This window comes from Temnothorax nylanderi, unplaced genomic scaffold (assembly GCF_030848795.1).
Source record: "Temnothorax nylanderi isolate EJ_2023f unplaced genomic scaffold, tnyl_v1.0 TNYL_tig0081_pilon, whole genome shotgun sequence".
Lineage (NCBI taxonomy): Eukaryota > Metazoa > Arthropoda > Insecta > Hymenoptera > Formicidae > Temnothorax > Temnothorax nylanderi.
The window spans coordinates 241352-255724 of NW_027249143.1; the positions used below are offsets into that span (position 1 = coordinate 241352).

At 37.2% G+C, this 14373-nt stretch overlaps 2 protein-coding genes across 3 annotated transcripts; one reads left to right on the plus strand and one right to left on the minus strand.

The window, feature by feature from the left end:
• Positions 1 to 9: 9 nt before the first annotated feature.
• LOC139774421 (nucleolar pre-ribosomal-associated protein 1) lies at positions 10 to 9946 on the minus strand. Its single transcript, XM_071709659.1, has 10 exons — positions 9855 to 9946; positions 7929 to 8538; positions 7268 to 7856; positions 6626 to 6919; positions 3178 to 6538; positions 2831 to 2958; positions 2558 to 2767; positions 2104 to 2324; positions 1284 to 1680; positions 10 to 701 (listed from the first exon to the last, which is right to left on the minus strand). The coding sequence occupies exons 2-10, from the start codon at positions 8360 to 8362 to the stop codon at positions 408 to 410; spliced, it is 5928 nt and encodes a 1975-aa protein (XP_071565760.1). The 5' UTR covers positions 8363 to 8538; positions 9855 to 9946; the 3' UTR covers positions 10 to 407.
• A 355-nt stretch (positions 9947 to 10301) lies between these two features.
• Positions 10302 to 12122, plus strand: LOC139774424 (MYG1 exonuclease-like). Of its 2 annotated transcripts, XM_071709667.1 has the most exons (5): positions 10302 to 10438; positions 10501 to 10596; positions 10708 to 10929; positions 11025 to 11229; positions 11311 to 12122. In XM_071709667.1, the coding sequence occupies exons 1-5, from the start codon at positions 10317 to 10319 to the stop codon at positions 11695 to 11697; spliced, it is 1032 nt and encodes a 343-aa protein (XP_071565768.1). In that variant the 5' UTR covers positions 10302 to 10316; the 3' UTR covers positions 11698 to 12122. The 2 variants fall into 2 exon arrangements, with proteins under 2 accessions (XP_071565768.1, XP_071565769.1); XM_071709668.1 differs by lacking the exon at positions 10708 to 10929.
• Positions 12123 to 14373: the final 2251 nt, after the last annotated feature.

The window sequence follows — 14373 nt, forward strand, 5'->3', positions numbered from 1 at the left end:
ATGATACAATTTTTCAACACGTGTTTATTAGTTACTTATTATGATTTTTAATTCTATAATATATGTACATATTTTTCAGTTTATTTACGATTAAAATAAAAAAAAAAGTAAAAATATGGTAATTTTCTCGAGAGTTATAATGGAAAAAAGTAGCGAGGTCCTTTCAACCCCAGTGTATCTACGTATGCGAAAAATACGTGTAAATAGGTGTGTATACCTAGGGTTAAGTAGTGGTAAGAAACAAAAGTTTAAAAAAGAAGGCGAAGAAATTAAATTACAAAAAAAGAAAAAAATTTATTTCAGAACTTATTAAAAACTTAATTTAACTATTCTATACACTTTCTATGCTTTACTTATCTCCCATTTCCATTTTCAAATTTTGAATATACACATATTTTCGAGAATAATTATTTCAAGAAAATATAACTAGCACGAACTTTATGTCTATTCTTTGAATGCACTTGTAATAACAAAAGAATACTAAATAACAGAGTTTTGTAATGACTAATGTCCTGCGCCGAATTATCCAGGGTGTTCAGCAAATTCTCAATTATGGTAATAATGATTCTGATTTCTGCTTCACAAATGTCCAAGTGGTTGACAATCTCGTGCAGCCAAGGAAGCATGCCATATCCTCGTGTGAGAAGTAAAGATGCTTTAGGAATTCTGGTAGTAGAGGCGACGACTTCCAAAATTAATTTCTAGAAGGAAAAAATAAAAAAATGACTAATTTACATCGATAAAGTTTATTAATTTATATAAAATAGATAATATGAAAATTGTATACAGCAATAAAGAAATGTTTTCAGATTATATGAACAGATCATATCTACTCGGTTTGTTTTATTAATACATGTAGAAAACGATCAATTAAATACCAAGATTGCTTCTTGATTTTCATTATAATTGAATTGTTATTCAATACAATCAAATTTCCTTATTTTTACCCCATCCAGTCAAACAAATTCCCTATTTTTATCCTTTTCTCACAATCCTCGTTCTTGTTCCAAAGATGTAAGTACAAAATAAAAACATCATTGTATTGACGATGCTAATAATAAGCAAGATTCAGATGTATATAGATTTCTTTCTTTTTAATTGCTTTTTTACTTTGTGTGTTTATGTGATTATGTAAACATGTATAAAGTAGTAAAAAAGCACCACAAAGAAAACTGTTAAAAATCTGACTATTTAGAGAATTAAAAGAATGTGAAGGTATTAAAATAAGGGCATTGAGAATAAGAATGTTAAACTGTATAATATGAAACAAAGGATTGGCTCACCTTGGTCTTGGTATCCGACAGTGCGCAAGTGTGAAAGTCTAGGAGAATTTTAAACAACACGCATTTCAGGGCCACATTTACATCGTTTTCCTCCTTCATGCCGTCCCGGATGTTCTCCAAGATCCAATGCCGATGCGTGTTGTGCTCCACATGCGAGCTGTGCAACAACTGCAGCAGTTCCGGTATGGTATTTAGGTCCAGCGCGGTTTTGGCCATTAGGAAGGTGTGCAAGGGCGAATAAAGTGGGTGCAGAGGTTGACTGGCGATCAGTGAGGCCCTAGCTAGGAAGGTAGTCATCAGGCAACTCAGCCGGACATCCTTCAATGGACAATTTAAGGAAATGATTCCATTTCGCAAAGCATCAATTAAACGCATCCACAATAACTTTTCCTTAGACCTGGTAAATAAGGAAATTTAGATCATTTTTTTTATCGAACCTTTTTTGCCGAAATATGGATTTGTTAGAGATATAAAAAGTATGCTTCTAATTTATATGGCAATTCATGGGAAAAAGATATCTGCGCTAATATAAAGTTAATATAAAGTTTGGAGAGAACCTCCGAATTGTAAATTGCATTAATTTACAAAAAAGTAGAACAAAAGAAAGACCAATAATAATCAAAGAGAACTAAACAAATTGATTTTAAAATTTGACATTAAAATAACTTGACAATAAATAAGTAATTAAATTACTGATAAATGGACTAAATTATAAATTACGACAAATAATAAAGTTCTATATTATAAAAGACCTATTATTTATCATAATGCAATCTAGTCGTTTCAATCTCTCGCTTAATTACTAAAATTTCTATTGTACTTAGATGCTTCCAAGTGAAAATAGTATCTAGAGATGATGGTATATGCTGTCATCCGAATATCGCTTGAATCACTGCAACATGTAGCAAGCACTAACGCTAATGCACCACTCTGGCTTATTTTGTGACACGCGACGATATTATTTTCTGCTAATAGGGTACACAGCAACGGCAGATAAAATGCTGGATCATATACATTACTATTCTCATGTAACTCATCACTCTGCAAAAAAAACAATAGAATTTTTAATTAATCTCCAAAGAAAAACGACGAATATTTAAGCGATATCAAGTCCTACGAGGTATCTAATTCTCGCCTTTTCCTTGCTGGCAGCTTATACAAAAATTTGAACTTTATTTTTAAAAAAGGTTTATAAAGTAGAGATCAAATATCTCATACTAAAAATTTGTCTAAAATTTTGATATCGTTCTTGCAAAAATATTCGGATTATTTACCTTTATTGCTCTGTGTATGGGATAATTTTTTATCGTCTCGTTGACAATGTCCTTATTGAACAAGTTAAAGATCTCGGAAGTGGAAGGTTGCCTCCACAGAGCAGTATCCGTCTCTCCCTTTACGCTGTAACGTGTTGCTGCGGCGCTTCCCCATAAGTACGGCCAGTACTGTTGGAGCTTAACATTATGAGTTTCATAATACTGAAGAATCTGGAAGAATTAGATATTATAACTTCAATATTCCTTCAACGACGCGATAATCGTGATTCTTACCTGCAAAATGCGCTGATCAACGTGACAAAGGGTGGCATTGTAAGCCGCAAGATAAAGAGGCACGTGCGAGGCAGTCATTACAGAGTGATTCTTTCGAGTGAGTATTCTCAGTAATTCGACCAGGTCGCCTGAAATGTCACAAAATGTCATCAAAGATTAAACTTATTTATGTAACGGTACATTCCTGCAAGATTTTAATACTTTATAGAGTCGCGAATCAAGACTGATTTTTAAATGACGTAATTAGAATTTGTATCACTGGAGAAAAATATCAATTCTTTTTTTGTCGAATAAGCATATTTCCACGTGTTCCCTCTTGATGATAGAACACGCGCGGGCAAGCTCACCTTTAACAGCGGATGACCCAAGCATAATATTAACAAACTCCGAATGGGACGTCGTCATTTCGAATAGCGTCTTCATATATTCATCGTCAACATTATCTCCATAAGCGATATCACATAAATTGCTCAGGGTTTTCAATACGTTCGATTGAGTCTCCTCGTCCTTAGCGTCTTTCAGACCTAATTTTAAGGAAAACCTAGTAAATTGCGGCCACGAGTAACTCTTGCTCAGCGAACTGAAGACAAAATTATCTTCAGTCTTTTTCAAACGAATCACCGCGCTGTTCAGCTTCTCGCATAAAACTTTGATTTTCTCCATGTTCTTCGACTCCTTTTTCAATGTCGAAGTCATTATGTGCAACAATACCTTTATCAGATCCATTAAAGATTTCTCTTTAGCCGTTATCAGACTTTCGTACTTCTTATATACGCTTTCCAGCAATTGCACGAAACAAACGGACACCATATCCAGTTTGTCGCCGTTCTGGGAAATGTTGTTGCAAATTTTCTCACACAGGACAAGATCGAAAGTGCTTTCGATGAGATAGACGATCGCTGCCGCGTTTTCTTCGATCCAGGAAACGGGATTTTGTGGCTCGGTCATATACGCGACGATGTCGCTGCCGTAACGCTCGCAAAGACTTTGAAGAAACTTTTCATTCCATTTATATTTTAAATTGCTGTTCAGTATTGGAAACACAATGTCTTGCTTCACGTTCTCCTTGAGGAAGTATTTCACCAGGGATGGAATCAGTCTGGTATTCTTGGTGATCAAGGTCGTTATCAGCTGGATCGTGAACGCGTTAATACTTTTTGTTAGCAACAATGCAAAAGTATTGGTACTGACACCGGAAACATTGTGCGGAGAGATGGATAAATACTTTGCCAAGGCTTGCTCCCACCTTTCCACGTGATTTATCTTACTGGACTTCAGGTAAACCAAGTGTAAGCTAAACTTTTCTACGAACTGCTCGTTCATCGTGTCGCGCAGTCTTGACTCCTTGCTGCAATACATGTCCAACAATACCGGAACGACGTGTCCGAATATAGACAGATTTTCCTTATCGCTCGAAATAAATACAATCTTCTCCAACTTCATCAAGGCACACAACAAGCTCGCGATATCCTTCGTTCCCAGCTGCAATATTTTCAATAAATCAATGGCAATACCATAATTATTACTGCAGGCTTTCAGCGGATTCCTTTCAATAATATTCCTCAATTGCGTGAGAAACTTGTCTCTAAACGCGAAAAAAATATAGATCCCTGCATCATCATGTTTGTACAAATGCAAAACAGACTTACAGACTTTCAGGATAGTTTCAGTGATCATATATTCCACCGAATCTTTCGAAATTTCTTCACAAAATGGCGAGAAATAATGCAACAGAATAGGATGAGTGAAGATACATCTTGCATTTTCTTCAAGTGTTGCTACGTTATTTTGATTCAGTTCGACAGATTGTCGAATGCTTAATAAAAACGCAAGCATAAGTTTGCAATTTTCGTTTTGGGTCTGTCGTAAGATTTTAGACTGTGCTAACTGTGCTAAATAAAATACAGTCATGTTCAACAAAGTCTTGACATCGTACAAAGATAAGGAGTACTTAATAGTGACTTCCTTGCCGCTGTATTTAAAACAATATGTCGAATGACCATCATTAAACAATTTAGAAAATTCAATCAAATCCATCTTGGAATCTGCCAACAGTATACTACTCAGTTTATGCAATAATCTTAAAGACGGCAACTTATCCTTCAAGGAAATAGGTTGCTTGTTACTTGACCAACTTTGCAAGTATTTATAAACTGGCAGGTTAATCAAATCTGTTGCCATATAAACTAGCAGATCCGGCACGACTTGACAATGTAGAGTATGGACCGTTACATAGGATAAATAAGCCAAGATCGTGGGGGTGCAATTTTTCTCATTTATCTTTTGCAGCGCACAGCATAAAAGTGGTGACACTGCCGTGCACGCTTGCATTCTGCAAGGATTCTCTCTCTTCTCTTTACCGAAATTATTAAAAAGAGTGCCAATCACCTCATTAGTTTTCTTTATATCACAATTAGCAAATTCATTCATTGATGGTGATATTGTTGTAGATGAAATTTTATTCGGCAGACCTTTGTTAAAAGGAAAGCTCTTTAGATTTACCTTATCAAGTAACCGATTAATCGCATCCTCTATCTCCTTTGTATCAAAGTTGGTCACTTGCTCGTTCCTCTGTGTTACACACTTAACAAGTTTAGTATCTTTCGAATTTTCTTGTTTAAATTTATAAAAGCTATCATCAATTGTATCATCCTTCTTCTCGTCAAAACTAAATTGTCCGTTAATTAAAGACGCGCGCGAACCTACTGTAGATAATTCTTCTTGGCAGAGACTAATTTTGTCAGTTTTATCAAACAGTTCATTAATTATATCCTCTGCCGTTTTAACGTTGAGATTAGATATCTGATCGTTTATTACTCCTTCCGCTTGTATTATGATATTTATATACTTGTCAATGTGTTTAATGGCGCTTTTCAGAACAGACATGAACCACTGCGTCAACTGCTCATTCTCTTTGGAATCCGCGACTACTGAAAAGCCATTGATCCAAATATCTAGTTGATCTTCACAGGTTTCAAACAAACCCGTTGCGTTTAGCAGTTTTCTAGTAGCATTGTAGCTGTCCGGTGACGGATCTTTTTGACGAATCAGAGAGATCAAGAAGACAAGAGCTTCCTTGAAAGCCTTTTCTTTTGGCGCAAAAATGGAAGAGTCCAAGGCAAGCAGGAACTGTATTGTCTTGACTTTCATGCAATTTACTTTTTCTATCTTGGTGATTTCTCCATCGTCTCCATCATCTTGGAGACTATTTAAACTCGATAGCAACAAATTCGGCTGTAAATTTGTCGAGATATCTAATAACTCTGGACATATATCTTGATACAAATGAAGAACGCTCAAGATAACATCAAGATGATCCACTAATTCTGGATCCTGAATGCCTTCTGCATTTTCTGAAGCCTTTATGTTAGTGTCATTTTCAAAAGCTCGATTCCACATTCGTAAGATAGTTTCCAAGGTGGGGGTAGTCCTTAGAATAAAATCCGTTATTTGATTTTGAACTATGGATGTCTTATAGAACTCTTTTGCAGCTAAAGAAATAGCTTTCAGCTGATTAGCAATTATTAGGAGAAGAGATAAAGCTTCCTGTCTAACAGAAAGACTATCGTGATCTAATCCTGGTAAGATAGCGATTTTTACAATCGTGCTTGGAACCGCCAGAGAAAGTAATGCACTTATCAAATTGTTCGCTTTCAGTTCCGCAGCGCAAGTTTTGATGCAACTAACTGGATCGACAGATTTTACTATCTGCGAAAAAAAACATATAAGTCAAACTGAAAAGACAGTGCACAAAACAATAATCAATTTAGCAGCACACCTGGAAGTATCTCTCACCTTCCCTATAAATTTGAGAAGACAATTCCATTTGAGTGACACTCTGGGTTCAAGAAACGGTTCGATGGCATTATATTGCGAACGAATAAGATCTGGGCAGGCACCCATTATCCTAACAATCAGATCTGATGGCTTTTCATGTTCCCAAGGCTTCTCCAAGTTCTGAAGAACTGTATGTACCAGTTGATTGTGCTTATTTCGCGAACCACCCAATGTTCGGTCATGGAAAATAACTCCATAACGATGTGACGTTAACAAAGTGATTAAGAACTCATGAACTATGTCACTAATAACCTAAATTAAGGGGGAAGAATAAATAAGAAAAGTAATAACAAGAAACTCGATAGCCGTGAATTAATATCGTAAAAAATTATTAAAAAGTTTATTTTTCACAATATTGCTCCTCAATTAAAGAATATATACTTTAATTTGCTTTTGTCAGAATTACTTCAATAAATCAATATGTAAAATTGTTCTTCGTATACATTTTAATATTAAATAAATTTTTATTCTTCTTGTTATAAAAAGACTGATATTGAAATTAAACTAATTCTTGTCATAAAGTCATATTGTAAATAATAACATACTTTATAATTATTAGAATAAACATCGTAATTTATAATAAAGAGATGGTGACAATACCTCTTTGTCCGCTAGAAAGTTCTCGCTCTCATCGAAAGTGTGAGTTTTGTTTTTGGGCCAGTTGTTCGGGCCTTTCCAGTTGTACAACGATATCAGATTCAACACAGCAGGTATGGAAAATACGTGCATTTTTGTCGTTTTACTTACGCCAGTATTCTCCAGCACGTACGTCTTCACAGTGGTGAGAACCAAGGTGACGACTTCTTTCGAGTCGTACAGCAAATCTGAGAAGATGCAGCAGAGCATATTACGCTTGTCCAAGAGCGTTCTGATCACCAGCGTGTTCCCCTCCACGAGGAAAGCAAGAACAAAGTGAATGAAGCACGTTCTAACACTTTGAGAATCCGTGGGCTTGGTGTGTTGCACTAGGCTCTCTAAAGTTTGCTGCTGCAGCGACAAATGGACGAGCAGCTCCTTGGATAGGCTGCTGTCCAAGGATGCTATCGCCGCTAGCAGCCTCAGCACCACCTTACGCTGCTTACTGCTCTGAGTCGAAAGCATGGAGTGCACGACAGACATGTACGAGTTCAACAGATGACGACAAGCTTCTATCGCGCTACTGTGGTACTGTGGGCACTCCGTCAAGATCCTACAAACAGACAAATGTCCTTGAATGAAGTAAAGGCATGGATTCTCATGCGCGTTGCCTCAATATACGTGCCTCATGAGTAAAATATGGATCGCAGAGAAGACAGTGGTAGCATTGGCAGTGTTCTTCTTGTCGGAAGACTCTAACAGCCTCAGAACTTCGAGAACGCTGCCGCCGGCGAGGAGGTACTCCGCCGCAAGATCCCTCTCCTTGTTCTCGTTGCATATCGTCACGAACTTCCTCAACACAGTCAAGTCGGCGGAGGTGGAAAAAAGCATTCTCAGAGATTGTCCATTAAATATATCCTGCCTGTCGTTGCAAGCAGCCTCGCCCTTCGCGTCATTTTTAACAGAATCTACGTTTTCTCGTGCTACGTCACGTTCGGGTTCAGATACCTCCTTGAGAGAGCCGTTGATCTTTGCCTTTTTCGTCGACGTTTCATCCTCGTTTCTCGAGGTCCGCTTGCGTGCCTTCTTCTTCGGCTTACTAGCCGAATCCATTCTCATGTGTTTACTTGTGTTTATCCGCGCACGTGCTTTATGGGCGCCGCCATACTTCCCCGACTTTCCGCCACGAACTCCTCGAACGAAAAGAAGGCCTGAGATTGGCCATGTCTTTTTTCGGGACCAACCCCCCGTGTGATCCCATCCACTCGCGGCGATTGACGCTTAGGGTTTTTCCACTGGATCAATCAATCGGAAGGTATATTGAATTGGCCAATTAACGAGGACAATTTTCATAGCACATTAATTAATAATTTGGTTTATGTTAATGTGTTTAATAAAAATTAAAAATTTATAGCACTAAAGTCTAGCTCGGCTTATAGCTTCTATTATTTTTTATTTAATTAATAAAAATAATTAGTAATATTATTTAATTATAGAATCAATCCAAAATAATTATATTTATTTGCTTATTACTAATCTTTGAATCTTTGAATGGTTTAATTTCTCTTTCGTCAGACTTGTAGAATGGGGATCCTGCAGTGACAGGCAAACTTCCTCGATGTCGATAATGTCAACCTTTCTAATTTTGTTTTCCCTATATCTGTCTTTGTCGATACTAGAAATTGGTCCGAGTTTCGGTTTAAACCAATCAACTGGCAGCTCTTACAGAAAAGCAGCAGTTTCATTGGCTTAAACCGAAACTCGGACCGATTTCTAGTATCGTATACACAAGGCTTAAGCAATATAATATTTAATCTCACTCGGTCTCTCGTTCAAACGATGGCTCGGCGCAAAAAGACAGGAAATACCACCATGTTTCTTGATCTTTTCGCGATTTTCTGCCGATGTTAAGGCCCATATTCATAGCCAGTTTTATAGATGTTAGCCTTACATTTATAGAAATAAACCTTAAGTCGTAAGCAAATAAACCAATCTTCGATTACTGCAGATGCGGCTTTAATGTAAGATAATTTTTCGGTTTTTTTCGTTTTTAAGACTAATAATAAACCAACAAACGCTAAAATTAGACCAACAATCATCATCAAACGATTACGCATCGATTAAACCGTTTTTTAATTAAAAATGAGATTTTTCCGGCTAACTTAACGCTAATTTTTCTTTTTTAATTTAAAAAAAAATTAAGAACCAACAAACGTTGTAATTAGGCCAACAATCACCAACAAACGACCAACAAACGATTAAAAAAAAAAAAAATTAATAAAGTCGAAGTTGACCGGCTAAAGCCTTGTGTACACGATACTAGAAATCGGTCCGAGTTTCAGTTTAAGCCAATGAAACTGCTGCTTTTCTGTAAGAGCTGCAAGTTGATTGGCTTAAACCGAAACTACTCGGACCGATTTCTAGTATCGTGTACACAAGGCTTTAGCCGGTCAACTTCGACTTTATTAATTTATTTTTTTTTTAATCGTTTGTTGGTCGTTTGTTGGTGATTGTTGGCCTAATTACAACGTTTGTTGGTTCTTAATTTTTTTTTAAATTAAAAAAGAAAAATTAGCGTTAAGTTAGCCGGAAAAATCTCATTTTTAGTTACCGGAGCTACTTCACAGAGGTCGTACGCGGGCTTGAAATCGCAGCACTGGTGCCAACCAAAGGGAAGCAGTTCGACAGGAAGGGAGCACGTGCATTCTCCAGGCATCGAAGCATCGAGGCATCCTTTATAGCCACTTTCAGCTTCTGCTGGAAAACGGTCAGTTTTAGAAGTTACGAAATCCTATGTAAAACGTACGTTCTTCGGCGTGCAACGTTAAGGTATCTAAACACAACTTAAAAGAACTTCTGCATGCAAAAGAGCTTCTGGTGGAACTCATGTTTCGCTACGATCTGTTGATTTGTTAAATAGCGATATATTTACTTAATATAGCATTAAATCTCGTAATTTAATATGATGATCACAGTTTTCAGTTAGATTATATCAAGAAGCGCGCTTTCCGGCGGATTCTCCAACCTTCTCACTTGGTGAGAAGCGTGCTTATTCGACGGAGCTCTTAGAACGATGTCGGGGAAGTCGACCGGCACGAGGATCGGCACGCACGACAAAACTTTTCGTTGTTCTCAGGTCCTTGCCTGCGCACTCTTAAAACTGCTACCACAGTACGAGGATGCGTCTATAGTGAGGTAAGCATCCTGAACTGAAAGCCGTTTTAACATATTTAATGGTAATCGCATTAAATTTTTAGATCTCAAGATCAAAATATCTTAGATACCTGTGATATCGTGGTGGATGTTGGCGGTGTGTATGATCATTTCAGACATCGGTACGATCATCGCATGAGGTAAAATGATGTACTATTTAATTATATACGCCATTAAAGAAAATCTCTCTGTTTTTGCCACATCGTGGCGTTATTCATTTTTTTTTTTTTTTTTTTTTTTTTTGGTATCAGAGATTTCCAAAAATCGGCACGTATTATTATGAAACAAGAATTAGAGTATAATTGGATATTGGACCTGAGCGCTGCGGGACTGATCTACTGCCATTTCGGTCGTGATATATTGAGAAATGTATTTTCGGACGTAACAGCAGCCATTGTTATTGATGAATTTTTCAAGATCGTTTATGTCAGACTAATCAAGGAAATCGATGCTAGAGATAACGGTCCTCAAATGTACGGTGCAGAGCCATTGTAATAAGTGGACGCTTTTGATGTTACATTCTGCCCAGAATACTTTTTCAGAATAATTGCATCTGCATTTGTTTCAGATATTCATCATCATGTACTGATTTAAGTACGCGCATATACAGACTGAATCCATGGTCGGATAGCCGGGATGAGGAAAAAGACCAACAGTTTGAGAAAGCCATGGCTTTGGTTCGAGAAGAATTTTTGGAAGTTGTACAAAACGCGAGACACGTTGACTATCCGCAAACAGGTTTCCTGCAGTACGCTGTGGGGAGTCGATTCGTAGTAAGGAAAATTCTCCCTTTATTTGTTTTTTCTCTTTGGATATATTTTCGATTATCGCTTAATGTAAAATATTCTTGTAAGGTCGATTGGAGCGGAGAGATAATCATATTGCGGGCCAGTGTACCGGCCAGTGTACTGTGTGCGGATTTACTATCTTATATAGAAGAGGATATGAACGTGTCGTCATCAATTAAGTACATTATTTTGGACCCTACTGATTGTAGAAACTACGATTATTACAAGGTTGCGTGTATAGCGTTGAGAAGATACTCAGAAGAGTACAGAATGTTACTCCCTCGAGAGTGGGCCGGTTTGGAGTATGAAGCTCTTGTAGAAGCCTGTGGAGTTGAATGCGCTCTACGTGTAGATCCCGATCGGCGCATCGGTTTTGTCGAAACCCTATATGGCGCAATAGTTATGGCGCGGGAAGCGCTCAAGATTGGGAAAACTGCGCAAAGTGAAGAATGATGATGTCTAGACCATTGATTTTTTGTAGAATTTTTATGACAGTTATTGAACATTTTTTAAAAACTTTTTTCGTAATTAAATGCAACTCATTCATGTACATTTTGTTTTTTTTTTTTTTTTACACTCATGGAATCGCAGTATGCGAAAATCATTTCATCTTTTGAATTGTCGTGCGTCAAATATACTTGTGCATATATTCAATAAGGACGAACTATGTACTGCACACATTAATTCCAGAAATTACTAAAAAAAATAGTTCGTTTATTGTTAAAGTTTTTTCACATCAGATCCATATAACATGGCACAAGTTTTTCCCGCATGTTCTTCTGCGATCGGAAAAAGATAGCTCGATTTTATCGATATGCAGTTTTTCTATGGTAATATATATTCTGCATGAAATCATTAAAAAATATATATATAGTTGATTTCTTATTTTTAATATCTTTTATCTGGCTTAAATTATTCCAATTCTTAGTTTTTTTTTTTTTTTAATAATATATGTTGTTACGCTATTGCACTTTATGGGCATGGGACGGAATCATTGGAACGTATGTGTGATGCCTGCCGGAAATATTCGTGGCTACGTAGTTCAACGTGCACAATTTGTATACATAAACGCGCCACTAGACGGGTTCTACCGTTCGATTTTCCCACCAACAAATTTTGAAAGGGAATTTCGAACCGTAAACTGTATTGATGTAAATACGCCTTAGCAAACCAATATCAACAAGATACTGACCTCTGAAAAGAGGCAGATGCCAAGGGAAGAGGTTCGATTTTTCCGACAGAAAGGGAGCACGTGCATTCTCGGACATCTTTTTGCCATCCTCTGCTGGAAAACGGTCAGTTTAAGAAGTACGAAATCCTATATAAAACGTACATTCTTCGGCGTGCAACGTTAAGGTATCTAAGCACAACTTAAAAGAACTTCTGCATGCAAAAGAGCTTCTGGTGGAACTCATGTTTCGCTACGATCTGTTGATCTGTTAAATAGCGATATATTTACTTAATATAGCATTAAATCTCGTAATTTAATATGATGATCACAGTTTTCAGTCAGATTATATTAAGAAGCGCGCTTTCCGGCGGATTCTCCAACCTTCTCACTTGGTGAGAAACGTGCTTATTTGACGGAGCTCTTAGAACTGATGTCGGGGAAGTCGACCGGCACGAGGATCGGCACGCACGACAAAACTTTTCGTTGTTCTCAGGTCCTTGCCTGCGCACTCTTAAAACTGCTACCACAGTACGAGGATGCGTCTATAGTGAGGTAAGCATCCTTAACTGAAAGCCGAAAGTTTTAACATATTTAATGGTAATCGCATTAAATTTTTAGATCTCAAGATCAAAATATCTTAGATACCTGTGATATCGTGGTGGATGTTGGCGGTGTGTATGATCATTCCAGACATCGGTACGATCATCGCATGAGGTAAAATAATGTACTATTTAATTATATACGCCATTAAAGAAAATCTCTCTGTTTTTGCCACATCGTGGCGTTATTCATTTTTTTTTTTTTTTGGTATCAGAGATTTCCAGAAATCTGCAATCTGCATTATTATAAAACAAGAATTGGAACATGATTGGATATTACACTTGACGGCTGCCGGATTAATCTACTGCCACTTTGGCCGTGATATCTTGAGAAAAGTACTTTCAGACGTAACAGAAGATAGAGTGATTGATGAAATTTTTAAAATCGTTTATGCCAAACTAATAAAAGAAATTGATGATAAAGATAACGGTCCTCAAATGTACGGTGCAGAGTTTGTAATAAGTGGACGCTTGTGATGTTACATTTTGCCCAGAATACTTTTTCAGAATAATTGCATCTGCATTTGTTTCAGGTATTCATCACCATGTACTGATTTAACTGCGCGCGTATACAGTCTGAATCCATGGTCGGATAGCCGGGATGAAGAAAAAGACCAACAGTTTGAGAAAGCCGTGGCTTTGGCTCGGAAGGTATTTCTGGAATTTGTACAAAACGTGAAAAACGTTCACTTACCATATATGGACATCGTGCGACACGCTATGGAAAGTCGAATTAAAGTAAGGAAAATATTTCCTCTGTCTTTTCGTTTTGGATATATTTTCGATTATCGTTTAATGTAAAACATTCTTGTAAGGTCGATTCGAGCGGAGAGATAATAACGTTGTCGGAATCTCTACTACCGTATGAAGAGTATCTGTTTGAAGTGGAAAAGGAGATGCACGTGTCGCTATCAATAAAGTATGTCATTTGGAAGGATGGAAATATTTATAGTATTAGCTGTGTCCAGGAAAGTAGCGTTCACAGAATTTTATTTCCAAAAGCGTGGGGTGGTAAGAGCAATGATACCCTTGAGGAAGCCTGCGAAATTAAAGGCGCTCTATTTGTGTCACCCGATAGGGACTTCGGCAGTCACAAGACCAAAGACGGCGCAATAACTATGGCGCGGAAAGCGCTCGAGTTGGATAAAAAATTAAAGTGATCGGCAGATATAAAGGCTTATATTATTTCTCCGAAATCCTTGCTTGCGCACTCTTACCACTGCGAGAAGAGTACAAAAATGCATCCTTCGATCCGAGGTAATTATTCTCATCTAAGAGTCAAGAATTTTAACATCCTAATTGATATCGAGAAAGGGAATTGACATGGATTATTATATCAGAATTGAATAGGAAATATTC

Bases quoted from the DNA above. Each gene is read 5' to 3' on its own strand.
- LOC139774424 (XM_071709667.1), top strand. From the start codon at position 10,317: ATGTCGGGGAAGTCGACCGGCACGAGGATCGGCACGCACGACAAAACT. The intron at 10,597-10,707 runs GTAAAATGATGT...TTTTGGTATCAG, and splicing joins CGGTACGATCATCGCATGAG to AGATTTCCAAAAATCGGCAC. The intron at 10,930-11,024 runs GTACGGTGCAGA...CATTTGTTTCAG, and splicing joins AGAGATAACGGTCCTCAAAT to ATATTCATCATCATGTACTG.
- LOC139774421 (XM_071709659.1), bottom strand. From the start codon at position 8,362: ATGAGAATGGATTCGGCTAGTAAGCCGAAGAAGAAGGCACGCAAGCGG. The intron at 2,325-2,557 runs GTAAATAATCCG...TTTTTTTTGCAG, and splicing joins CCATACACAGAGCAATAAAG to AGTGATGAGTTACATGAGAA. The intron at 702-1,283 runs GTGAGCCAATCC...TTTTCCTTCTAG, and splicing joins TGTCGGATACCAAGACCAAG to AAATTAATTTTGGAAGTCGT.